The sequence below is a fragment of the Mustela lutreola genome, chromosome 18, assembly GCF_030435805.1.
Source record: "Mustela lutreola isolate mMusLut2 chromosome 18, mMusLut2.pri, whole genome shotgun sequence".
Classification (NCBI taxonomy): domain Eukaryota; kingdom Metazoa; phylum Chordata; class Mammalia; order Carnivora; family Mustelidae; genus Mustela; species Mustela lutreola.
In genome coordinates, this window is record NC_081307.1 from 7,475,553 (window position 1) to 7,502,958 (window position 27,406).

At 35.2% G+C, this 27,406-nt stretch overlaps 1 protein-coding gene across 1 annotated transcript in view; it reads right to left on the reverse strand.

The window, feature by feature from the left end:
• Nucleotides 1-27,406, reverse strand: part of ADAM9 (ADAM metallopeptidase domain 9) — a 148,260-nt gene that overhangs the window by 5,696 nt on the left and 115,158 nt on the right. The window contains exons 17-20 of the mRNA XM_059155828.1: nt 15,379-15,459; nt 15,008-15,113; nt 6,610-6,751; nt 5,064-5,151 (exon numbers count right to left, since the gene is read on the reverse strand). Of these exons, the coding sequence (XP_059011811.1) occupies nt 5,064-5,151; nt 6,610-6,751; nt 15,008-15,113; nt 15,379-15,459 (417 nt within the window). The remainder of the gene's footprint in view (nt 1-5,063; nt 5,152-6,609; nt 6,752-15,007; nt 15,114-15,378; nt 15,460-27,406) is intronic.

The following is a 27,406-nucleotide window of genomic DNA, read 5'->3' on the forward strand; positions in this document are numbered from 1 at the left end:
ATGCAGGATGTAACATGAGCATGCAAAAATTGGTTTTGTTTCTACACACCAGCAATGAAAAATCCAGAAAGGAAATTCAGAAAGCAGTTCCATTTACAATAGCATCCAAAAGAATAAAATACCTAGGAATAAACTTAACCAAGAAGGTCAAAGATTTGTATACTGAAAATTATAAAACATTGCTGTAAGAAATTAAAGTAAACCTAAATAAATGGAAAGACAACTAGTGTTCATGGATTCAAAGACAATACTGTCAGGATATGTCAGTACAACCCAAAGTGATCTGTAGATTCAACAGAACCCCTATCAAAATTCCAACAACCTTTCCTGCAGAAATGGGAAAGTAGATTCTCAAATCATACGGAATCAAAGGGGCTTTAAATAACAAAACAATCTTGAAAAGAAGAAAAAAGTTCGTGAACTCACACTTTGCAATGTCAAAACTCATTACAACCCCACAATAATCAAAATAGTAGAACTGCCTTAAGGATGGAACTAGAGCCCAAATGAACAGAATTGAGCAATAGAAAAAAACCTATACCCCTATGGCCAACTGATTTTCCACAAAGTTCTAAGTCCATTCAACAAAGAAAGAATAGTCTCTTCAACAGATAAGGCCAAGACAAGTGGATTTCTACATGCAAAAGAAAGAAACTGAATCCCTATTTTATACCATATACAAAAATTATTCAAAATGGGTCAAAGACCTAAATATAAGAGCTAAAATTATAAAACTTTTAAAATATACAAGTAAATCTTCATGTCCTTGGATCTGACTACGGATTGTTAGAGATGACATCAAAAGCACAAGCAACAAAAGAAAAAACAGATAAACTGGACTTCATAAAAGTTAAAAACTCTTGTGCATCAAAGTACATTATCAACAAAGTGAAAGATAAACTACAGAATGGAAGAAAATATCTATAAAAGTGTTAATATCCAGAAAATATAAAGACCTAAAATTCAACAACAAAAAGACAAGCAACCCAATTAAAAAAATGGGCAATGGACTTGAATGCACATTTCCCCAGAGTAGAGATACAAATAGCTAATAAACAAATGAAAAGATACTCAAAATCATTAATCGTTAGAGAACGGTAAATCAAAACCACAACAAGGTACCATTTAACATCCACTAAGATGGCTACAATAAAGTTTAAAAAAAAAGCAAAAACAGAAAACAACAAGTGTTGACAAAAATGGGAAGAAATCAAAACACTCATGGTAGAAATGTAAAATGGTGTAGCCACTGTGGAAAGCATTTTGTGGTTCCTCAAAAAGTTAAGCATAGAATAACAACATAACATATCAGTTCCACTCTTAGGTATACACCCAAAAGAACTGAAACATAGGTACCATAAATAAATAAATAAATAAATAAATAAGAAAATAGGTACTCAAACAGGTACATGTACATATATGTTCATGGCAACACTATCCACGTTAGCCACTAAGTAGAAACAACTCAAGTGCCCATTAATGGAAGAATGAATAAACAAAATGTTCTATATATATATAAAGTAATTATATATATATATAAAGTAATATGTAAGCCATAAGAAGAAATAAAGTTCTCACATACACTACTATAGGGATGAACCTTGAAGACACTGCTATATGAAATAAGACACAAAAGAACAAATATTGTATGATTCCACTAGTAAGAGGTACCTAGAATAGGCAAATTAACAGAAAGTAGAAAAAGACCCTGCATAGTCAAAGCAATACTGAGAAAGAAAAAGAAACGCAGGAGGCACCACACTTCCTGATTTCAAACTATGCTGTAAAACTACGGTTATCAAATAATACAGCATTAGCAGAAAAACAGACATACAGGGTGATGGAACAGAAAAGAGAGCCCAGAAATAAACCCACTCATACATGATCAATTAATTTACAACAAAGGAGCCAAGAATATATGGGAAAAGAACAGTTTCTTCAAATGGTACTGTAAAAACTGGACAGCCACATGCGGAAGAATGAAACTGGACCACTACGTTACATCATACACAAACATTAACTTGAAATGGATTAAAGATTTGAATGTAAGACCTGAAACCACAAAACTCTGAAAAGAGATCATAGGCAGTAACTTGGAGATGGTTTTCTAGCTGAGATACCAAAAGCAAAAATAAACAAGAAGAAACTATGTCATAGATCAAACTAAAAAGCTTCTGCTCAGCAAAGAGAACAATCAACAAAATAAAAAGACAACCTACTGTATGGGAGAAAATATTTGCAAGTCATACACCTAACAACAGGTTAATTTCTAAAATACATAGAGAACTAATACAACTCAATAGCAAAATAACAATCTGACTAAAAAATAGAAATACTATATAATCTAGTATTTCCACTTCTGAGTATTTACCCAAGGAAAATAAAAACACTAACTCTAAAAGCTATCTGCACCCCCATTTCCACTGCTACATTATTTACAATAGCCAAGACATAGAAGCAACCTAAGTTTCTGCTGATGGATGAACGTAAAGAGAATGTGGGGGCACCTGGGTGGTTCAGTGGGTTAAAGCCTCTGCCCCCGGCTCAGGTCATGATCCCAGGGTCTTGGGATCAAGCCCTGCATCCCGCACTCTGCTCAGTGGGGAGCCTGCTTCCTCCTCTCTCTCTGCCTGCTTCTCTGCCTACTTGTGATATCTGTCTGTCAGATAAATAAATAAAACCTTTAAAAAAAAAAAGAATGTGAAATATATATAGCCACAAAATAAAATACTATTCAGAAGGAAATCTCGCCATTTTCAAACAACATGGACCAACCTTGAGGGCAATATACTAAGTGAAATAAATCAGACAGAAAGACAAATACTATATAACCTCCCTTATATGTAGAATCTTCAAAACAAAACACCAAACTCATACATACAGAGAACAGATAGGTGGTTGCCAGAGGTAGGAGTGGGGTTGGGTGACATTGGGTGAAGGAGGCAACTTACAGTTACAAAAGAAATAAGTCATGGAAATGTAATGTACAGCATGGTGACTATAGTTAATCATATTGTATTTATATTTGAAAATTGCTTAGAAAATAGATCTTAAAAGTTTTCATCACAAGGATAGTAAAATTATGTGGGGTAATGGATATTAACTAGACTTTTCTATGGTGATCAATTATTTTACAATGTACACAAATACTGAATCATTATGTTGAACACCTGAAACTAATAAATGTATGTCAATTATATCTGAATTTTTAAAAAAAGTAGAACAGTGGTTGCTAGGGGTTGGGGAGGGGAAAATGGGAGTCACTGCTTTGGGTATCGAGTTTCTGATAAAAAAGATTTCAGGAATAGATAGTGGTGATGACTGTACAATATTGTGAATATAATTAATGTCACTGAATTATATTCTCAAAAATGGTTAAAATGCCAAATTTTATGGTATATTTACTTAACCACAATTAAAAAAGGAAAAAAAAATAACAAGGATGAAGAACACATGCAATTTCTAACCAGCATATGTGAGCACCCTGTATATGTAGTGCTATGGAAAATTCTCTAACATATATGTTTTTTTTTTTTAATTTATTTATATATTTGTCGGGAGGAGAGGGAGAGAGCACAAGTAGGGAGAGCAGTAGGCAGAGGAAGAGGCAGGTCCCGGGCAGAGCAAGGAGCCCGATGCGAGACTCGACCCCAGGACCCTGGGATCATGACCTGAGCCAAAGGCAGATGCTTAACTGACTGAGCCACCCAGGTGTCCCACTAACATGCATGTTTAAGGGGGAAACTGGCATAACAATTTTTTGTTTCTTTTTTAAAAAGGAAAAGGGAGCGGAATAGGGAGACTGTGTATACACACACACACACACGCACACGCATGCACATACTCATTGTAATAAAACATGAGGAAGGATATTTAATGACTTTAACTCCACATAATTGGAAAGACTTTAAAAGTCTGACAATATCGAGTGTTGACAAGGTTGGAGGTCAACAGAAATACACATACCAGTGATGATACAATCTCTTTGGAAGTCAATTTGGCAATTTCTAGTAAATAGTTACTATCTTTCAGCCCAGCATTTTAATTCCTACAAGCCTCTAGATCAATGCTCTCTAATAAAATTTTCTGCATTGATGGAAATATTCTGTATCTATGCTTTTCAATACAGTAGTCAGTGGCCACATGTGATCTACCTAGTATTTAAAATGTGAATGAGGAAAGGCATTCTTAATTTGTAGTCTTCTTATTTGTAGGTACAAAAAACTGGAATCTGCTAATAGGAAAATGGTTTTTTAAACATCCAAAGTGAAAATGAATGAGAGCTGCAGGTATTAAGAGGGCTAAATCATGGGGCGCCTGGATGGCTCAGTGGGTTAAGCCTCTGCCTTCGGCCCAGGTCATGATCCCAGGGTCCTGGGATCAAGCCCCGCATGGGGCTCTCTGCTTGGCAGGGAGCCTGCTTCCCCCTCTCTCTGCCTGCCTCTCTGCCTACTTGCGAGCTCTATCTGTCAAATAAATAAATAAAATCTTTTAAAAAGGGGGGGGCCTAAATCACAAAGCAATGTTAAAGGAAAAAGCAGGTTGCAGAGAGATGCATGAAAGAGCAAACAAAACATAAAGTTTAAAAACAACTGAAGCAATACTATATATTTCTTAGGGATACATGCATACAAAAAAAAAAAAAAAAAAAGGATATTATCTCAGTATTCCCTAATACACTCAAAGGCAGTGATTACTGGTCCCAATGCTGAGACAATTACGCCTATTCCAGCAGCTCAGCCACATGCCCTAGGGAAGCCAGGCATTGAAAATACAGAGACAGGAGACAAGAAAACAACAGTAACAGGAGAGATCCCACACATCATTTCCCAATCTTGATTTCAGGGCAAAGCATTCTCAATGTCTACATATCTTCTCCAGACACCTCTGAGCCAGAGACCCTACTGGTATTATTTTCATTAATCAGAGCCCACACTTAGAAATCACACTTCTTCAGAAATAATCTATGCTTATTTCTATATCCATGTAAAAATTATTTTTTTAAACTTTTAGCAATGTGATATCACAATATAATAAAAAAAATTTTTTTGTTTTAAACTTACAACTTCTCTGGGAGGAGTCATTGAAGAAACATGTCGAGGAACACTCACTGGCTGTCTAGATGTTTCCACTTGGTTTTTGCCATCTGATCTGAAAGAGACAATTACTTCTGAGCTACAGTAAGATTAGATCATTTCTACGTGACATGTTACACATACCCTGCATTTTCTCAGATACAGAATAATGATGTTCATAGTGGAAGTAACGATGGTCACAATGACAGCTAAAATTTTTATGACATTTTTAACAGCTTTCACACATTTTTCATCTTTACAGTACTAGAAAGTTTTATTAACCCCACTTTATAATTAAATAGCCTGAAATTCTAAGGAACCATAAAATTGGGCCAATTAGGCCAGTGTTTCCAAGCTTTTCTCCTCAGGTCTTCCTAAAATGAAAAAGTAAATACACATTCTAAGGCTGAATACACAAAACATGAAGCTGTCATTCTAAAAACAAGGAAGCCCAAGAGGAACAAAGAAGCTGGTTGGAAAGATAGTAACTAAATTTTAGATGTGCTGAGGTGATAGCACGGCAGTTCGGTAAAGATATATAGGAAAGAACTATGGGTATGGAACTAAAATTTCAGAGATGCAGATGGGAGAATTATCTATGGATTGGTCAGTTTGGGTATGATAGGAAGCAAGAGAAAGAAAGAATAGGAAGACAAATCTGTTTTAGTATATATTAAAAATTAAAGCTAACATCAGGATACCCTAGCAAAATATTATGTACTAGGTAAGAAATCACTATCATAATAAACTAGCTTTTTATCATAATAAAAATGAGTTTTTAAGTAATTACATTGTGCCACAATGTGCTATGAACTTTATTTGTTAACATTTTCCCATTTAATCCTCACATCAACCCTAAGAGACAGGTAATATTATTCCTATTTCAGAGCAAGTAAACCAAAGCTCAGAGAATTTTATTTATTATTCCAGTTCATAATTATAGCAAATGACAAGCTGAAACTTGAACCTAGGATCTAATTACAAGGTTATGCTAATATATGTTGTATTCTAATGCCAACGTGTTGTAAGTGATGGTTGAGATACAGTCATACAAGCGTCTGACACAGAGACCAGAAATGTCAGGTGTCTGAATTTTGACAGCCCTTCCTTCCACCAAAACTTAATTCTTAAAAACTGGTAATTCACAAAATACGCTTTCAAAATTTGAAACACTCTTCCTCTGTGAGAACTGATACTCCAAACAGACACGGAAGAAAATTTTGTGACATTTACATTTTTTATCTTTAACCCATATTTTAATCCCCAATTAAGAAGCCCAATTAAGAAGCTGTAGCCCAAATTTATATTTACCCCCGTATCAGAAATCAGTGTCAAACAACATGAACCCTAAGGGCTATTTTCAGTAGCTTATAATCCTTTTCACTCACGATTATTAGAGATGGCTGAGTCACCATTATCTTTAATCCCACCTAACTCTTAGAACCCTATTTTTAAACCAACCCTTATGATATGGCTATCATCATTAATAACTACTTTATTTAATATGAATATAAAAGAAAAAAAATCTAAGTACTCGTATGTTTGTGATCTCTTCTTTCGGAAGTAGCTTTTCCATAGTTGATCTCTCTTGATGAAGACAAAAGCAGCCAATACAATAAGGGGAACAATTGCAAAGAAGAATACCAGAAGTCCATCTCTCAATGCAGTATTCTTTTCTAGAGAAAAAAAATTTATACTAATGATCATTAAATTAGAAGTTAATGCATATTAACTAAGACATATCAGGTGATTATAAATGTTTTACATTAATTTTCACATTGTTCAAAAGTCAAACTGACAGAAATTGAATACACTGAGAAGTCTTGCTCATACCTCAACAATGCCTGCTTCATTTTTGCCTTCCCATTAGATAACCACTTTCATTAGTTTCTTATACAATCTTATACTATTTCTCCATGCAAATAAAAGCAAAAAATAAAGTATGCTTTTATTGCCAACCCTTTCTTATACACAAGTTAGCATATCATAAGCACTATTCAGCACATTTTTTTATCACTTATCTATATAGCTTCCCAAACCATACATAGAGGACCACCTCATTTTCTACACAACTATACAAAACTCCATAACAAGGACGTCCTATAGTATATTTAACTAGGACCCTATTGATATTTTTCCAATCTAAAACAATGCTGTAATAAGTCAACTTTGTACATATAGGATATCATGCTGGTGCAGGTATATGTATAGAATAATTTTGCAGAAGTAGAACTGTTATACTGAGAGCAAATGCATTCATCATTTTTTAAAGTAATGTCAAATTATCCACCACAGTGGTGGCTACAATTCAGCATGCAAGCCAGGAATATACAAGAATTCCTCAAAGCCTCACCCATAGAGTCAAACTCTGCATTTTGCCAACCTAATGGGTGAAAAACTGTATCTCATATCATTTTAATTTATATTCTTTTCTATACTATGAGGTGAGCAACTGTTCATGTGTAAGGAAATATTGTGTTTCTTTTTTCTGCTCAGTCTATTTTCTATTGGACTATTATTTCCTTTCTTCGTAGTTTCTAAAAGCTCTTTATATATTAGGAAAATAGCTTTGTCTGTGACATGAGTTGGAAGTATTTTCCTTATTTTGTCATTTGTCTTTCAGTAGTACAATGCCTTTCTTCATGCATAAGTTTATTATTCTTATGTAGTTGAATTTATTAATCTTATTTTTATGGCTTCTGGGTTTTAAGACTTACAAATTTTAGAAATCTATAAATTCACATTAATTTGATCTTTAGGAAAAGAAAGGATATAGCAAGTATAAACAGCAGTGATTAACTGTAAAGTTGTCCACATAATTTTGTTAAATTTGTTAAAATTTATATGAAACTACATGAAAGAACATTCAACCCAGTTAAAAATAAGAGAACTAAAGTGAGCTTGATCTCTCATTTGATACTTTTAGAATTTTAGAAATCTATAAATTCACATTAATTTGATCTTTAGGAAAAGAAAGGATATAGTAAGTATAAACAGCAGTGATAAACTGTAAAGTTGTCCGCATAATTTTGTTAAATTTGTTAAAACTTGTATGAAACTACATGAAAGAACATTCAACCCAGTTAAAAATAAGAGAACTAAAGTGAGCTTGATATCTCATTTGATACTTACTAATGAGCAGACATAATTTAAATTAAAGCATCTAAACCTGGCAAGGTTACGTTGAAACTGATACATTCATACTGCCAATGATAACACAAATTCATTTGGAATTTTGGTCAAGGACCATAGAAAGGATTATAACTTCAACCTAATAATCTCATTACCAGCAATCTATCCTTCAACTGGAAAAAGTATGTAAGTATTAAGATGCACACTACAAAGTTACTGATGCATTTCAAAAATTTATGAACAACCTAAATGTCAAATGATTAGAAACCCACTAAGGTGAGTTATGGCACATCCAATCCACTCAATGGATTGATACATGGCTATTAAAATCTGTAGTTCCAACTTTGACTTCTAGCCAAGATGGAGTACCAGGAACCAGATTTATCCTGGGAGCTTTAACAACCAGAAAACCAGGCAAAATATATTAAGCAACAGGGTTTAAGACACTGGGCATCAGATAAAGAAAAGCGGTCCCAGAGAGACAGGAGTAAGGCAAGCTTTACACATGTCCCAGTTTGTTGCCTAGGGAAAGTTAACAGATCATAATGGGAGGTGAGGGAACTCAAGCAAAGCTCAGTAGACTCCTTGAATTGAGGAGATGGAGCTGGTTGTCTGAGGAGGCCAAAGCAGCTGGAGTTCACTGAGCAAAGAACTGGAAGGGAGAGCGATGCTGACATAACTTGAAAGATCTGCGGAGGGTTCCTCTCAAATATTCAGCTGGGTACTGAGCAATGTACACATATAAAGAAATCACCTAAAAAAAAAATAAATAAATAAATAAAAAAATCACCTGAAGCCAGAGAAAGAACCCTCTGAAAGGATTTGTGGGAACAAACCCCACAGGTCACACAGGATGAGGAAGAGTGCCTATTCCTACCATTCACAGCAGAAAACTTCATAATCAGTATGACACTGAGTAGAACAAACAGAAGGCTTTTTGCCTCAGTAATGGGGCAAAATCAGCTCTAGAATAACCGCTCAGGTCCTCCCTAATAGAGCTTAAAAGCAAGAGCCAAAAGGATCAAACTATGTCCAAGTAACATAAGCACATAAGAACAAGACTTATCAATAGAAATCCCGAAATATCCAGTATACAACAAGACAAAATTCAGTTTCTGGCATCCAGTGGGGTGGGGGGGAATCACAGGACATGCAAAGAAGAAACATACAACCCAAAATGAGGAGAAAAATCAATCAATCAAAACTAAGAAATGCTACAGATGATAATAGAACTAGTAGACAAAGTCACTAGAAGTTATTCTAATTGTATTCCACGTGCTCAAGAAACTAGAATAAAGATCAAACATGCTACACAGAGACATGAAAGATACATTAAAAAAAAAAAAAAACCCAGAACTTACAGAAATAAAACCTATAATGTCTGTGATAAAAAACACACTGGATGGAATTAATGGCAGATCAGACATCAAAGAATAGGAGTGAACTAAAGAATAACAATAGTAACTATTTAAAATTTAAAGCAGAAAATAATTAAAAAAAAAAAAAAAAAAGCAAATCAGTGAGATGTGAAAAAACTCCAAGTAGCCAAATATCCATGCAACTGGAATCCTGAAGAAGAAAGCAGAAAAAATATTTGAAGAAATAATGACCATAATCTTCCCAAATGTGAAAGAAACTATAAAAGCACAAATCCAAAAAGGCCAACAAATCTGAAGCACACCAAGGCATATTACAGTCAAATACTAAAAACCAGAGATAAAGAGAAAATCTTACAAGCAAGCAGAGTAAAAAAGACACCTAAAAAATAAAAGACCAAAAGAGAAAAGATGATGGCCCATTTTCTCAGGAAAAGTAATACCAGCCAGAAGACAATGGAGAAACATCTTTGAAAAAGTAAATGTGGGGGCTAGAGTACAGTCTCCAGAGGGTAGACACAGACTGCTACCCTTAAAATTCTTTATCAAGTTATCATTCAAGAAGGAAGCAAAATAAAAACTTTTTAAGATATACAACAACTAGGGGTGCTGGGTAGCTCAGTCAGTTGAGGGTCTGACTCTTGATTTCACCTCAGGTCATGATCTCAGCCCCATGTTGGGCTCTGCACTCAGCACAGAGTCTGCTTGTCCCTTTCCTTCTGGTCCTTCCCCTGATCATTCTCTATCTCTCTCTCCCAAATAAATAAAATCTTAAAAAAAAAAAAAAAAAGATACACAAAAACTGAAAGTACTAGTAACTGACAGACCTACATTATAAGAAACATGAAAATAAGTCCTTCAAGCAAAAATTCAATGATACCAGATGGAAACAGAATTTTACATACAAATATTAAGAGCATAAGAAATGGTAAATACATGGGTAAATATAAAGAACTTTTCTATCATTTAAATCAATTTAAAAGGGGTGCCAGGGTGGCTCAGTTGGTTAGGCATCTGCCTTCAGTTTGGTCATGATCCTAGGGTCCTGGGATTGAGCCCTGCACAAGCTTCCTGTACAGCGGAGAATCTACTTCTCCCTGCCCCTCTCCCTGCAGCATCCCCTGCATGTTCTCTCTCTCTCTGTGTCAAATAAATAAAATCTTAAAAAATAAATAAATAAATTTAAAAGATAACCAACTCTTGGATGTAAGAGTTACGGAAGTCAAGTCCAAAGATATAAATTCATAAATTATTACTATTTAGCTGGGTATGATAAGCATTACAAATGTTCACCATTTGTAATTTCCAGTTATAATGGATATAACATATCCATTATTTCCAGTTTTCCTCCTCTCCCAAAATATAAAGGCTAAAAATACCTGACTTCAGGTTAGGTATGTCCACATAACTTCTATTAGCCAAAAAAATGTGACCAGAAAAAGTGTATTGTCACCTTTGGTTAGAAACATACAAAGGGTCAGGAAATGATTCTTTTAAGTTATCTTCTCATGTTCAAGCATACCTTAGAACTTCACTCTAAGATCTTAACTCCTTATCATGGTGAATCCAGAGACCAGTCTAAGTCTCTGAGTTTAACTACTGTAAGCAAAGTCAATCTATCAACCTACATTGCACATGCTGATGAGAAAGGCAAATAAATGTTTGTTGTATCAGGTCATTTTTTTATCAGGGCTAATACACCTGATTACCTAATATAGATGGCACTTAAGGACATTTAAATTTTATGGGATTTAAATTTAATTTAAATTTTTAAAATTTAAATTTAAATTTAATGGGATCACTAGGGATGAAGTAAAGATAAAAAGAGAAGAGTTACAAGTACTGAATTCTGAGATCTCCCAACTTTAGGAAGATAAAAAGATAAAAATAAATCGAGTTGGAACAACCTAGCAACCAGTTGGGCAAATGTACCTACCAAATCAGTATGTAACAATATGTTGTAGCTCTTTGGGGCTATAGGATTTTCCTTTGGATACTGTGGTTTTATAAAATCTGGTGATTCTTTATAAAATCTTAGTAATTGTTGAAAAAAAAAACCAACTGTTTACAGCAAAAATAATAACAATATATGGTAGGGTTTATAACACATGTAGAAGTATGATGACAACAGCACAAAAGCCAGGAGGAGGGAAATGGAAGAAGCCGAGTGAAGTGGTAAAATATCACATAAAGAGAGACTGTGATAGAAAAATAGCAATATGACTGATTTTAACCCAAACATTACTAATTAAATGTAAGTGGTCAAAACAAGTCAATTAAAATGCAAAGACTCGCAGACTGACTAAAAGAACAAATCCAAGAGGTACCTGTCTGGCTCAGTCTGTAGTGTGTGCAACATTTGATCTCAGGGTTGTGAGTTCAAGCCCCATACTGGGAGTGGGCCTACTTAAAACAAAGCAAAACAAAACAAGCAAGACCAAACTATATCCTGCCTACCAGAAATCTACTTTAGATATAAAGACTGACAACCCTCAGCACTGAGCATAGAGCCTACTCAGGATTCTCTCTCCCTCATTCTCCCTCTGCCCCTCACTCCTTGCCCCCACTCCCAGACACAGTCTTGCTTCTCTCTCATTCTAAAAAAATAAAATAAAATATATAAATAAATATCAAGGCAGAAATAGATTAAAAGAGGAAGAATGAGAAAGGATTTCCCATGCTAACTAACCAAAAGAAATCTGGAATAGCTATATTAATTCCTAACTGCACAGCTCAGAATATTACCAGCTATAAACAGGTCATAATGATAAAGGGGTCAATTTATCAAGAGAACACAGCTTCACGGTACATAGAACAAAAACTGACAGAATGGCAAGGACAAACAGGCAAATCAGCAGTGAGAATAACACCAGAGACTTCAGTATTCCTCTCTCATAACTAACAGAACAAGTATATAGAAATCAGTAAGGAAATCTAAAACTTAGATTTCATGTCAATTAACATGAACTAATTATTTATAAAACTCTAACCAATTATAGCAGAATATGCATTCTTTTCAAGTGTACATAGAACCTTTTCATGAGATAAACCATAATCTGGGCCAAAATACAAGTTTCAGAAAATATAAAAGTATTCAAGTCATATAAATTATGCCCCCTGACTACAGTATAAGAAATGGGAAATAATAACACTAAGATATCTGAAAAAATCCCTCAGATACTTCAAAATGAAGTAAAGCATCTTTAAATAACTCAAGTCAAAAAAAAAAATATTTTTATTAGAAACTGGGCCACCTGGATGGCTCAGTGGGTTAAGCCTCTTCTTTCAGCTCAGGTCATGATTCCAGGGTTCTGGGATCGAGCCCCGCATCGGGTTCTCTGCTCAGCAGGGAGCCTGCTCCCCCCTCTCTCTGGCTGCCTCCTCTGCCTACTTGTGATCTCTGTCTCTGTCAAATAAATAAATAAAATCTTTTTTAAAAATATTAGAAGTTAATATTAAAAATATCAGAAGTTATTTTGAGCTGAATTAAAGGCACAATGTATCAAAATTGGTATAATGTAAAAAAAAAAAAAGCAGTATTAGAGGAAAACTGATAGCACTACAACACCTATATTAGAAAAGTACAATCATCTCATCTTCTACCTTCAGAAATTAGAAAAAGAACAACAAATGGAACTCAAAGTAAGCAGACTGGGAGAAAATATTTACAAAGCACATATGTCATAAAAAACTTGTATCCAGAATAAAGAACTCAAGAAGACAACCTAAGAACTGGACAAAATGATTTGAAGACACATCACTTAAGATATGTGGATGGCAAAGAAGCACGCAAAAAATGCTTAACATCATTAGGAATTAAAGAAATAGCATTCATCTGCTAGAAGGGCTAAAATTAAAAAGACTGACCATATCAAGTGTTGGGAGGATATGGAAAAATTAGAACCCTTATGTACAGCTGGAGAGAATATAAAATGGTATAACCACTTTGGAAAACAGTTTGGCAGTTTCTTAAAATGTGAAACATAAACATACTCTATGAGCCAACCAGTCTTCTTAGTATTCACCCAAAAGAAAGCAAGCATATATTCTTACTAGGAAGATACTGGTAAACAAGGAGCTCACTCATAGTCTATTATCTATTAGGGAAAAAAGTAAATAAGTAATTTCATAGTACATGATAGTGCTTACAGTAAAAGAACAAATAGAAGAGGCATACTAGCAGCACCTGGGTGGCTCAGTGGGTTAAAGCCTCTGCCTTCAGCTCAGGTCATGATCCCAGGGTCCTGGAATCGAGCCCTGCATTGGGCTCTCTGCTCAGCGGGGAGCCTGCTTCCCCCTTTCTCTCTGCCTGCCTCTCTGCCTACCTGTGATCTTGCTCTCTGTCAAATAAATAAAATCTTTTAAAAAATAATAAATAAATAAATAAATAAAAGAAGAGGCATACTAATTCAGATTTAGGTAGTCAGGGAAAAGTTTCAAGAAAATAAGTTATAAACTGTATTTGAGTAGCCATTAGCCAAATTTCCACAATGTGAATATAATACTGTATGAAGACCAGAGTTAAAACAGTAGTAGCCTATTAGAGGAAATGAAAGAAGTTACAATATCTTTTTTAAAAAGATTTATTTATTTAACTGAGAGCAAATGAGCACACGCCCATGCACACACATCAGAGAAAGGGCAGAGGGAGAAGGAAGAGAGAGAATCTCAGACTCCCTGCTGAGCTCAGAACTGGGTATGGGGCTTAATCCCACAATCCTGAGATGTGAGCCAAAATCAAGCACCAGACCCCCAATGAACTGAGCCACACAGACGCCCCCAAAAGTTACAACATCTTAAGCATAATGAAAAGAAGCTGGAAAATCAAGGTAGGGGCAAATCATACAGGGTATTTAAGCTGTGTTAAGGATTTCTGGATCTCATCCTAATAGCAATGTAGAAGCACTGAACTCAAAGCAGGACGATGGCATAATGAAAACAATTCCTGAAGAGAAACACTAAAATTCTATATCGTAGTTATGGAATATGGATTATAGGAAGCAAGAGGGAGCGTAGTTAAGAGTAGTATGTAATTCTGGGAGTAGTTATCTAATTCTGGGCAACAGGGATTAAAAAAATAGATACATTCACAAGAAATTCAGGAGGCAGAATCAACATATTTAGTGTATAACCAACGTGGGAAGTGAGGGAGAAGTACAAGGATGCCCAATTTCTTTTTTTTTTTTTTTAAGATTTTATTTATTTATTTGACAGAACGAGATCACAGTAGGCAGAGAGGCAGGCAGAGAGAGAGAGAGAGGGAAGCAGGCTGCCCGCTGAGCAGAGAGCCCGATGCGGGACTCGATCCCAGGATCTTGAGATCATGACCTGAGCCGAAGGCAGCGGCTTAACCCACTGAGCCACCCAGGCGCCCAAAGGATGCCCAATTTCTGACATGAGCCACTGTATGACGGTATTACTTGCCATTGTATGTAGGTCCACTGTCCACACTTCCTCCATATCCTTTAGTCTCACAATTTGGGGGAGCCCAGCCATTATCACAGTGACAATTCTTATTGCTATTACATACCTTCAGAAAAAAAAAAAAAAACACACACTTTGGTTAATTGTGAATATTGCTCTGCATCATAAACTCAATAAAAGAAGCCAAGAAAAAGCATTCAATTCATGCAAATCCACAGGCACTCTTTTTAAGAATGAAACATTTATCAGATATCTAAATTCCCCCATTATCTAAAAATCTTGGAAAGAATCACCTAAGCCTCATTCCCTCATTGGGAATTCTCATGATTCAGTGCTACTTCATGAACAAACCAAAAGAAAATATTACCTACCCCATGTCCGTGACACTTTTTCTGAATATCACAGTCATAATTCAGAACAGAAGCATTTACGCATTGAAAGTTTCTACAAATCTGAAAAAAAAAAGTGAACTAATGAATAAGGAAAAATTGATCACATTAATCAAGTGCCCAGAAGAGCTATGCACAGATTATTTCATGCTGAATTCTTTTAAACTTGGAAGGAATTGTTAACATTTTTTAATGAAAATGTAGAAAAATAAGTGAAATTAACATAACTATCAAAAAAGACAAGGATGACACAAAGGCCAAAAACAATGATAAAATTATAATCTATTATCCCATACAAATATAGATATGAAAACCCTAAGTAAAATATTCACAAATGGACTTTTTCAAATCAAGAGTAACCAGATAGAGTTGATATCACTATTATAGAAAGTTAAATTATAATAAAGTCTCAATAATAAGAAATCTATTCCCATAATACCTCATATAAATTGCCATTATTACAAGATACCAAAACAGTATTCTATAAAATTTAAAACTCAATTTAATTTTTAAAATTCTTCCAAAATAAAAGTTTACCTTGTTGATAAGATAAAACCTATCTTCTAGTATCATGATTAATGATGAATTAATAGAAACATTTCTACTAAAACCACTATTGAAAGTAAGCCATTATTATCTTATATAGTTCTAGAAATTCTGAGATATGAAATACAAATGAGTCCTAAATATTCAAAGAGATATAAAAAGTATCATTACATGAGAAAAATATTACAGACCTAAAGGAATCAGCTAAAAACGTACTAGAAATTAAAACTTATGAAAAACTATTCTTTTTTTTTTTTAAGATTTTATTTATTTATTTGACAGGCAGAGATCACAAGTAGGCAGAGAGGCAGGCAGACAGAGAGAGAGGTGGAAGCAGGCTCCCTGCTGAGCAGAGAGCCCGATGCGGGGCTTGATCCCAGGACCCTGGGATCCTGACCTGATCTGAAAGCAGAGGCTTTAACCCAATGAGCTACCCAGGTGCCCGTGAAAAACTATTCTCCAGAGAAAAGTTAGAAAAAGAGACTAACTTTTCTTAAAAGTCATGGAGTACTATCTTAAAATTTTATTAAGCAACCAATTACACAAAATCAAAATGTTTAAATGCTCTAATGAAATAAAGAATTAGAGAATAATGCAATATCAATAGATACCTTTATTATTCTGAAAATACATAGGTTTCAACATTATTAAAGAGTCAGAGGATTGTCCAAATTCTTTACTAACTTTCAGTTAATATTTTTTATTTTTTATTTTCAGCATTATTTTTGCACCACACCCAGTGCTCCATGCAATCCGTGCCCTCTACAATACCCACCACCTGGTACCCCGACCTCCCACCCCCCTCCCCTTCAAAACCCTCATATTGTTTTTCAGAGTCAGTTAATTTTTAAGTAAGAAATATATTCATATGATTAGAAATTTTAAAGTACAGAAGATTCTACAGTAATAAGTCACTCCTCCCCTGTCCTCCACCCAGCCATTTCTCTGAATAAAGATTTCAAAATACTTTTTTCATATGTATGAGCTTTAGAGGAGATATTTACCAATAGCTTCTCTATTCAGCTAGGAGGAGACTTTTCTTTCAATAACTGACTTAGAGTAGATGACTGAGGCATTAAATAAGATCACAGAAATAAGATGAAATGTGTTAAGATCTCACAGACTCACTTTAGGGACCACAACTTCCTAGTTCTTAGTAGAAAAGTGTTCTGACTGGCATTATTTACTTTGTTGAATGGTTAGGACCAAATTGGAAGGAATACCCTGATAAATTGCTTGAAGGGGTAAAGTAAGACCATCCTCTCCAATACTACCCAGCCTCCACCACCACCACCAACCACAAGTAAAGGAGAGCAGATGAACTCAACTTTAGGACTTCCTGCTTATTAATTTCAGGGTGTGACTTTGGAGCCAAAGCAGAACTACCTAGGATAATTTAAAAAGGAGCTACTCAAGAGTTCTCTTTTTACATTTCTTTTCCCCCTTAATGTTCAGCTCCTCCCCTAAATAAATGTTGAATATATAAAGCTTGAAACTATTATTATACTATATGTTAACTAAATTGACTTTAAATAAAAAATTTAATATGAATACGTATGTACTGTCAGCCTGCTCAAAGTCCCCAGAGTCCAGCCTTTAGTAGATAGCAGAAAGAACAGGATCTAACTTATCCTATTTACCGCTACAGAAAATTCTAGTAATGGGGCACCTGGGTGGTTGATTCAGTTAAGCGCCTGCCTTCGGCTCAGGTCATAATCCCGGGATCCTGGGATTGAGCCCAATGTCGGGCTCCCTGCTCAGTAAGAACCCACTTCTCCCTCTGTCTCCCATTCTCCATGCTTGTGTGCTTGCTCACTCTCTCTGTGTGTCAAATAAATAAATAAAACCTTTTAAAAAAAGAAAAAGAAAATGTTTGGTGTTTTGTTCCATCAGTATATAAGTATAGGTACATATACCAGGCATTTACTACCCTTGTACATGAATGTTGTTGACATAGTAACACAACACAAAAAGACAAAAATTTTAAATAAAACACAAAAAGATAAAAGCCCTTAAAATATACCTATATATGTTAGTAATCACCCAGAACTTAAAGCCAGTATTTTTTCAACAAAAAAAGAATTTGTGGGGGTTTGGAAGTAATAGTGGTACATCTTACATGGAAGAAATCAGCAGATACTATTTTTCTTCCTGACATCACTGGAAGAAAATAAATTAATGTGTCATTTAAAAAAGCAGTATAACAGAAAGAAAAATATATATAACCTCCATACTGAACTCATAAACACACACACTCAAACACAATTTGTGCAATATAATAAGAGAGGAAGATACAGCACAAGATATTAAGAAAACCTTTTAAAACATCATTAAGTAAGATCATAGAAATAGAATGAAATGTTAATGTATTAAACTGTACTTATTAAAGTCAAAGCCCAACAAAACTATAAATATACAAAAAAATAGGAGAATTTTTATATTTTACTGGAATACAAAAAGCTTTTCTAAGCATGACATGAAACTCGGGCAAAACAAAGTGAAATAACCTTATGATATTTTAAAATTTCTTTGTAGCAAAGACAAATGCTAAATTACAAAAAGTAGATATAACTGTTTATTAATATTCTCTACATACGAGGAGCCCTTAAAAATGATAAAATAAACCAGCAGAAAAACAAAAACTATAATATAAATACTGACTTAACAGAAAAGATACACAGAGCTAATAAAGATATGAGAAGATGCTCAAGAACAGAAATGCAAACTAAAATAATAACGTAGCTTTTTGTCAATCAGGATGTCAAAAATTTAAAAGACTGATAATATAAAACATTATCAAAAATAAGACACCCTCATATCCAATTAGTGGAATATAAATTACCGCCATCTTGTTGAAAAGTAAATTGACAGTTTCTATCAATTTTTAAACATGTATGTACCTTACTTTAAAAATCTATTCCAGAAAATCTATCCTACAAAAGTACTTATAAAAGTAGATGAGATTAGGGGCGCCTGGGTAGCTCAGTTGGTTAAGCATCTACCTTCAGCTCAGGTCATGATCCCAAAGTCCTGGGATCAAGCCCCACGTCAGGCTCCTTGCTTAGTAGGGAGTGTGCTTCTCCTTCTGCCCCAAACCTCTACTTATGTGCACTCTCCCTTTCTCTCTCTCTCAAATAAATAACTAATTTTTTTTAAAGTAGATGAGATTAAATGTAGAAGAGTGTTCAATGCTGGTAAAGTCAACTAACAAATCAACTACATACGCTATAAACTTCTGCAATGTGGTTAAGTCAAGACTGCATCTATAATGGAATAAAGTAGATTTCCATATAATGACATGAAGGATCTCTGCACTGTGCTATTGAGTAAAAACATTTCATAACATTATCTAAAGTCTTATCCCAAAGTCTAATGGGATGGTGGGGAGTATATACACTTGTAAATGCCCAGAAAGAGAACTGGACAGATTTAAAAAAATAATGTTAACAGTAGTTACCCCTAGGAAATGAGTTTCAAAAGAGGGGAAATTAGTAGGGTATCAGCAAGGGACCTTTATTTTTTGTTCTCCACGATATTTTTAAATTTTTTAACGATGAAATTGTTAAATAATAATCTATTTTCTAAAGACTTTATTCATTTGAGAGACAGAGACAGCAGAAGCAGAGAGTGAGGGACAAGCAGACCCTCTGCTGAACTGGGAGCATGACAGGACACCAGGCTCAATCCCAAGACCTGGAGATTATGCCCTGAGTGGAAGGCAGATGCTTAACCGCTTAACCATCTGAGCCACCAAGGCTCCCCTTCCCATAATCTTTTTAGTTTTTTTTTTCCAAAAGAAGAAAAACTTAGATTGGGTCATGAAATAATAAATAATCATATGGTATTCATAAAGCTCAGGCTTAAAACAACTCTGAAAAGAGTTGGACAAAACTTCTATTAGGCAAACTCAAATATAAAGAAAGTATGATAACAATATCAATCAAGGTAAAATTTAAGATAAAACCATGAAGATTTACCAAAGGGACATTTTGAACCAATAAAAAATGTAATCATGAGAGGCTATGGATGCTGAGAAACAAACTGAGGGTTTTGGAAGGGAAGGGGTGGGGGATGGGTAAGCCTGGTGGTGGGTATTATGGAGGGCAAGTATTGCATGGAGCGCTGGGTGTGGTGCATAAACAAAGAATTTTGGAACACTGGAGAAAAAATGAAATAAATAAATATCAAGTTTTAAATTAAAAAATGTAACACAACTAAAACGTAATAGTCGACAAACTCTGCCACAAACATAGATTCAGCATCCTTAGTGCAAAAAATGTTATACATCGGGAAATGAAAACAGAAAGCTACTAGGAGACTTTTACATTCCTTTCTCTAAATCTTGAACACACCGAGAACAAATAAGAATGTGAAAGATCTGGAAATACAATTATCAAACACTATACGTTATAAGTGAGAATACACTCTTCGAATGCAGTTGGAATATTTATGCAAGATTGAAGAGAGAGTCAACTTATTAAACATGGAGGTTTCATTCTTAGAAATGACCAAAGATATTAAACCAAGCACCAAATCTGACATGAACACCTGACAGCTTTTACAGCCATCAAAGCATGCCCAATTTCCAAAGCAGAGTCATTTTCATAGTCAGAAAATCTTTTTGCCATCTCTTTCTTACATTTTGGGAAAGGGAAAAAGCCATATTTTGTTGGTTATGATTTTCAAACCAGACAATCATGCACTTTCTGATATAGTCATTGGTTCAGAGAAAAATCTCATAACTTTGGTAACCCATACATTTTTAAGTAATCAAGCATTCCAATAAACTGAGTCACCACTGTCAGAATTTTTTCCCACCAGAGAAACACTCAGCCTATGAATGACAGCAAAAGCCTCTAAATGTCAATGCTGTGCTATTCTCAATCAAGCTGACAGAACACTTCTAAACTGACTTCTGAAGAACAGGGTACCAGTTTATCTTCGTCTTTTTCACTTAATTTTTTTAAACAAAATACATTGAACATGGCTAAAAATCAAATACTGCTAACAGTGTTTAGGATGAAACAACTCCATGACCCATTTCTATCTACACTGCCAGTCCAGCAGTCTGGAAGCAATATAAATGATAAATCCCACCCTATTTTAAATTAGTATACTATTTCTTTTTCTTTCTTTCTTTCTTTTGGTGGGGGAGCATGGGGACAGGTAGTTTCCAGTCTTTTTTATTTTAATTGAAGTATATATATTCATAAGATATTAGTTACAGGTGTACACCATAATGATCCAACAATTACATATATTACAAATCATCCAGATAAGTGTAGCATCTGTCATCATACAAAGTTACAATATTACTGATCATATTCCCTACACTGTAGTTTTCATCTCCATGACTTACTTTATGCTATTTCTTGATTTATCTGTTCTAGACAGCATCAACTCATGCCTTTTATGATAGGTAAGAATTCAGTTGTTTTTTTATTTTATTTTATTTATTTATTTATTTGACAGAGAGAGACACAGTGAGAGAGGGAACACAAGCAGTGGGAGCGGGAGAGGGAGAAGCAGGCTTCCTGCTGAGCAGGTAGTCCAATGTGGGCCTTGATCCCAGGACCCTGGGATCATGAACTGAGCCGAAGTCAGCCACCTAAAGATTGAGTCACCTAGGCGCCCAGAATTCAGCTCTCTAACAGGAACCCAAATACCTCTCCTTCGTCTTCTCAAATATTGCTTCACATTTACACAACTAATACTGGGATACTGTCCCATCAGTACATTACACATCATTATTCCTTAAGCAAGTAAGGAACTAGGTGGAAGAAAAAACAAAAACGGGATGCTGACAAGTGGAAATTAAAGTATCAACTTTATTTTCAACAAGGCATTTAACATGACTAAAGCAGACAGCAAAATGGGCTTCCTAATACTGCACCCCCAAAATCAAACTTACCTGCCTAATCACAGGTTGCTCTGGACAACCACAGGCCTCCCCCCACAGAAGCAGAGCCTGCCCTGCTAATTCTACTGCATGGCTCAGAGAGCAGACCAGAATGTGCCCTCTCTGCAGGCAGGTAGATCTGAAAAGAGAAGACAGAAGGGGCTGAGGCACCCATGCCCAGTGTCTTCTCCCAAACTCATTAATTACACCAATGAGTGAAAGAGGGTGTGAAAAAGGAACATACTGAGGCTGAGAGCATTATTTGTTTTCTTCCAACTTTACTGAGATATAATTGATGTATAATATTGTGTGACTTTAAGTTATATAACACAGTGATTTTTAAAAACCTGTATTCTGAGAAATGAGTGCCACAGTACGACTGGTTAATAACCTGCATCCCTCCATATAATTACCATTTCTTTTTAGTAGTGAGAACAGTTAAGACATATTAGTACTTTCAAGCACATAGTACAGTATTATTAACTATGATCAAAATGCTGAATATTAGATTCCAAGAATTTATTCATCTTTAAACTGAGAATTTATATCCTTTGACTAACATCTTCCCATTTCCACCACCTTCCTACCTTGAATCCCTGGAAATCACCATTCTACTTTCAATTTCTATTAGTTCAGCTTTTTAGATTCCACACATAAGTTCAAACAGTATTTGTCTTTCTCCATCTGACTTTTTTCACTTAGCCTAACACCCTCAAGATACACCTATGTTATCACAAGTGGCAGAATTTCCTTCTTTCCCATGACTGAATAATATTCCAATCTGTGTGTGTGTATGTATGTATATATGTGTATATACACATGTGTGTGTGTGTGTGTGGTGTATACCACATCATCTTTACCCATTCATCAGCTGATGGCCACTTAGGTTATCCTGGCTATTGTAAATAATGCTACAATTATTATAGGAGTTTGCTTATTTGCTTATTATAGGAGTACAGATATCTCCTCAAGATCCTGTTTTCATTTCCCCTGGATATTCTCCCAGAAGTGGGATTGCTAGATCATATGGTAGATCTATTTTCCATTTTTTTAGGAAATTCCATACTATTTTCTACAGCAGCTGTACCAGTTTCCATTCCCACCAATGATGCACAAGAGTTCCATTTTCCCATGTCCTCATGAACAGCTCTCTCTTGACATGTGATGAGAGCTATATAACAAGGATGAGGTGATACCTCATTGTGATTTTGACACCCATTTCCCTAATGATTAGTGATGCTAAACATTTCTTCATGTACCTGTTGGCCATTTGTTGTCTTTATAAAAACGTCTGTTCAGGTCCTTTGCACATTTTTTAAAAATTGGATTGCTTTTTTGCTATTGAGTTATATGAATTCCTTATGTATTTTGGATATTAACTTCTTATCAGATAAATGATTTGCAAATATTTTCTCCCATCCCAAAGGTTGCCTTTTCACTTTTTTTACTATTTCTATTACTATACAGAGGCTATTTAAATTTTATATAGTCCCATTTAATTATCTTTGCTTTTTTTGCTTACGCTTTTGATGTCATACAAAAAAAAAAAAATCAAAGACCAACGTCAAGGAGCTTTCTTTCACATGTTCTTCTAGGAGCTCTACAGTTTCCGGTCTATACTTCATGTTGAGTTATTTCTGTGAGTGGTATAAGATAGGGGTCTAATATTACTGAATACTCAATAGCATATGAATATCCAGTTTCCCAGTACCACTAACTGAAAAGATTATCCTTTCCTCATTGAGTAGTCTTGTTGAATAGCCTTGTCAAATACTAGTTGATCATATATGCAGGGTTCTTTCTTGGCTCTTGATTCAATTCCATTGATCTGTGTGTCTCTTTTTATGCCAGCACTATACTTCTTTGATTACTATAGCTTTGTAACATAGTTTAAAATCAGGAATTGCATGCTTCAAGCTTTGGTCTTCTCAGGACTGCTTTGGCTATTTGGGATCCTTATGGGTCCATTCAACATTTAAGATTGTTCTATTTTTATGAAATATACCATTGGATTGCACTGAATAGATGGCTTTGGATAATATGGACATTTTAACAATACTAATTCTTTCCATCCATGAACATAGGATATCTTGCCATTTATTTGTTTTTTTCAATTTTTTTCATCACAGTCTTATGGTTTTCAGTCAACATATCTTTCATCTCCTTTCTTAAATTTGTTCATAAGCACTTTTTTGGGAAGCTATTGTGAATGGGATGGTTTCCTTTATTTCTTTTTAAGTTAGTTCACTGTTAGTGTATACATATGCAACTGATTTCTGTATGTTGACCTTGTATCCTACAACTTACCAAATTCACAGATTAGTTTTAACAGTTTTTTTGGAAGTCTATAGAACTTTTTATTTAAAAGATACCATATCATATCAAACAAAAACAATGTCACTTTTTCTATTCAGATTTGGATGACTTTTATCACTTTTTCTTGCCTAGATGCTCTGAGTAGGACTTTCAGTACTATGTTGAATAAGAGTAGTAAGAGCGGACATCCTTGTATCATTTCTGATCCTAGGTGAAAAGCTGTCAACCTTTTACCACTGTGTATGATGTAAGCTATAGATTTATCTTATATGGCCTTTATTATGAGGAGGTACATGCCTCCTATATCCATTTTGTTGAAAGTTTTTTTTTTTTTTTTAAATTCATTTATTTGTCAGAGTGAGCACAGGCAGACAGTGGCAGGCAGAGGCAGAATGGAGAAGCAGGCTCCTGCTGAGCAAGGAGCCTGATGTGGGACTCGATCCCAGGATGCTGGGATCATGACCTGAGCTGAAGGCAGCGGCTTAACCAACTGAGCCACCCAGGCGTCCCGAAAGTTTTTTAATGAAAAATGTATGCTGTATTTTGTCAAATGCCTTTTCTGCATATGAGAGGAGCATAATTTTATATTTCATTTTATTAATATGGTATATCATACTTATTTATTTGCTTATATTGAACCACCCTTGCATTCCAGGGATAAATACCACTTGATCATGGTGTACGATCTTTTTAATGTGTTGAATTCAGTTTGCGAGTATTTTGTTGACAATTTATGCATCTATATTCATCCAAAATATTGGACTGTAATTTTCCTTTTTTGCAGTGTCTTTATTGGGCATCAAGGTAATGCTGACCTTGTAAAATGAGTTCAAGAGTGTTCTCTTCAATCTTTTGAAGAGATTAAAAAGGACTGGCATTAATTCTTCTTTAAATGTTTGGTAGCACTCACTAGTTAAACAATCCGGCTCTGGGCTTTTCTATGTTGAAAGATTGTTGATTGCTGATTCAATCTCCTTTCATGTTATTGGCCTATTCAGATTTTCTATTTCATCATGATTTAGTCCTGCTAGGCTGTATGTCTAGAAATTTATGTTTTCTCTAGGTTATCCAATTTATTAGCATATAACTGTCCACAGTAGTCTCTTAAGAACCTTTGTTCTATGGTATCAGTTGTAATGTCTCCTCTATCTTTTATTTTTTGTCTTCTTTTTTCTTTTCTTTTCCTTTTTTTTAAGATTTTATTTATTTATTTGACAGCAATCATATGCAGGCAGAGAAGCAGGCAGAGAGAGAGGAGGAAGCAGGCTCCCCGATGAGCAGAGAGCCCGATGCGGGACCCGATCCCAGGACCCTGGATCATGACCTAAGCCGAAGGCAGAGGCTTTAACCCACTGAGCCACCCAGGCACCTGAGTCTTCTTTTTTCTTAGCCTAACTAAAGATTTGCCCATTTTGTTTATATTTTCAAGAAATCAGCTCTTATTTCTTTGATCTTTTCTATTATTTTTCTGTCTCTACTTCATTTATCTTTATTATTATCATGATCTTTGTTATTTCCTTCCTTTTACTAAATCTGGGCTTAATTTACTCATTTTCTATTTCCTCGAGGTATAAAGTTATGTTGTTTGACATCTTTCATTTATCTTAATGTAGGTGTTTACTGCTATGAACTTTCACATCAGAAATGCTTTTGCTGTATCCCATAAGTTTTAGTTTGTAGTCTTTAAATTATGTTTGTTTCAAAATACTACTGATATACCACTGGTTGTTCAGGAACGTGATGTTTAATTTCTACTTATTTATGAACTTCTAAGTTTTTCTCTTGTTGATGATTCCCACTTTCACACCAGTGTGGTCAGAAAAGATACTTGGTATGATTTCAATCTTCCTAAATGGTACATAGGACTCTCAGATCACATCCCTTTAATGTCCTCCAAGAGTAATGTGCCATTCTCCCAGCTTCTTATCCCCTCCTTTCAGTCATGCAGGTCAAAAGTCCACACTCTGGATGAGGTGAGAGTGAACAGGTCTTGCACAGCTGAGAAAGCCAGGTGCTCACTCACTCAACCACTCTCACTTCCCCTCGTGGGAGAAACCGCAGGCTAAAAAGATTTATCTGGCCCCTAAGCTGTGCCATCTTGAGAGGGGCGATGCAGGTAAAGCCAAACTGCTCCTCTTACCCACTCTAATGTCTAAACTCATGTATTTTGCTCCAACACTGTGCTGGAACTTCTCTGCTGGAAACCTGCAAAGGTTCTCTCATCTGTGGGTGATTGTCTAAGACTGTGTTTTTAGGGACTTACAGACTGCAGCCCAGAAGGGTTAGAGCCAGAAAGAGGCCACCAAAGGGTCCACAGCCAGCACCAAGGTCCTTATAACCTAACTATCTAACACACAGTAGACAAAGCTCCTCCCTGGTCCCTTGATATATGATGCTAGATCCCACGGCTCCCACAAAGGCACTTTTGTCGATGAATGGATACCAAATTGTTATTATTGAGGTGGGGTTGGAGGGGTGCAGACACAAATGAGGAACCTCTTACTCAGTCATGTTGCTGAAGCCACTGAAAACCTGAATTCCTCCACAAGGACACAGTGAAGTAGGGACTAAGTATTCCTTGCCAACAATTAAAACAAAACATTGTTGATTTCAAAGCTGAGTATTAAGAGTGTATTTTCTCTCTTATATAGCTTTTGTTTTTGCTATAGCAAACACTTGCCTTTCTTCTTACACAATCAGCCTCTGTCATATCAATATTCAAACCCCCACCAAAAAATTTTTTTAAAAAGGCTATTATGTCATTTCATCTTCTGAGTTTCCTCTTTCTCTAGAGACCTTCCTTTAGGGATCCCTTGCTCCAAATGAACTGATTATTCTCCAGCTTGGAGAATAATCACAGCTATTATCTTGGAATTTCTCTTTGACATTCTTCTGTATCCTAGATAACAATTCTTTCTCTTTTCAGGTTACTTCCTCATTTGCTGGAAAAGTACATTAAATGATTTCTTAAGAAAAGAAAAGACCAATTTTCTGAGCCTTTGAATGTCTGAATTGTTTTTATTGTGCCCATCTCACTTGACTGATACTTTGGCAGAATTCTAGGTTGAGACTCTTTCAGAAACATAAAAGCATGGCTCCCCTGTATTCCAGAATGCAGTTTTCAATCGCATTCCTTTATTTGTGACCTTTGTATTCTTTTGTTTGCTTTGGGGTTTTGTTTTGTTTTTATTTGTTTGTTTGTTTTATCTCTGGAAGCTATCAGGATTCTTCTTTAATAAGTGCTCTGTA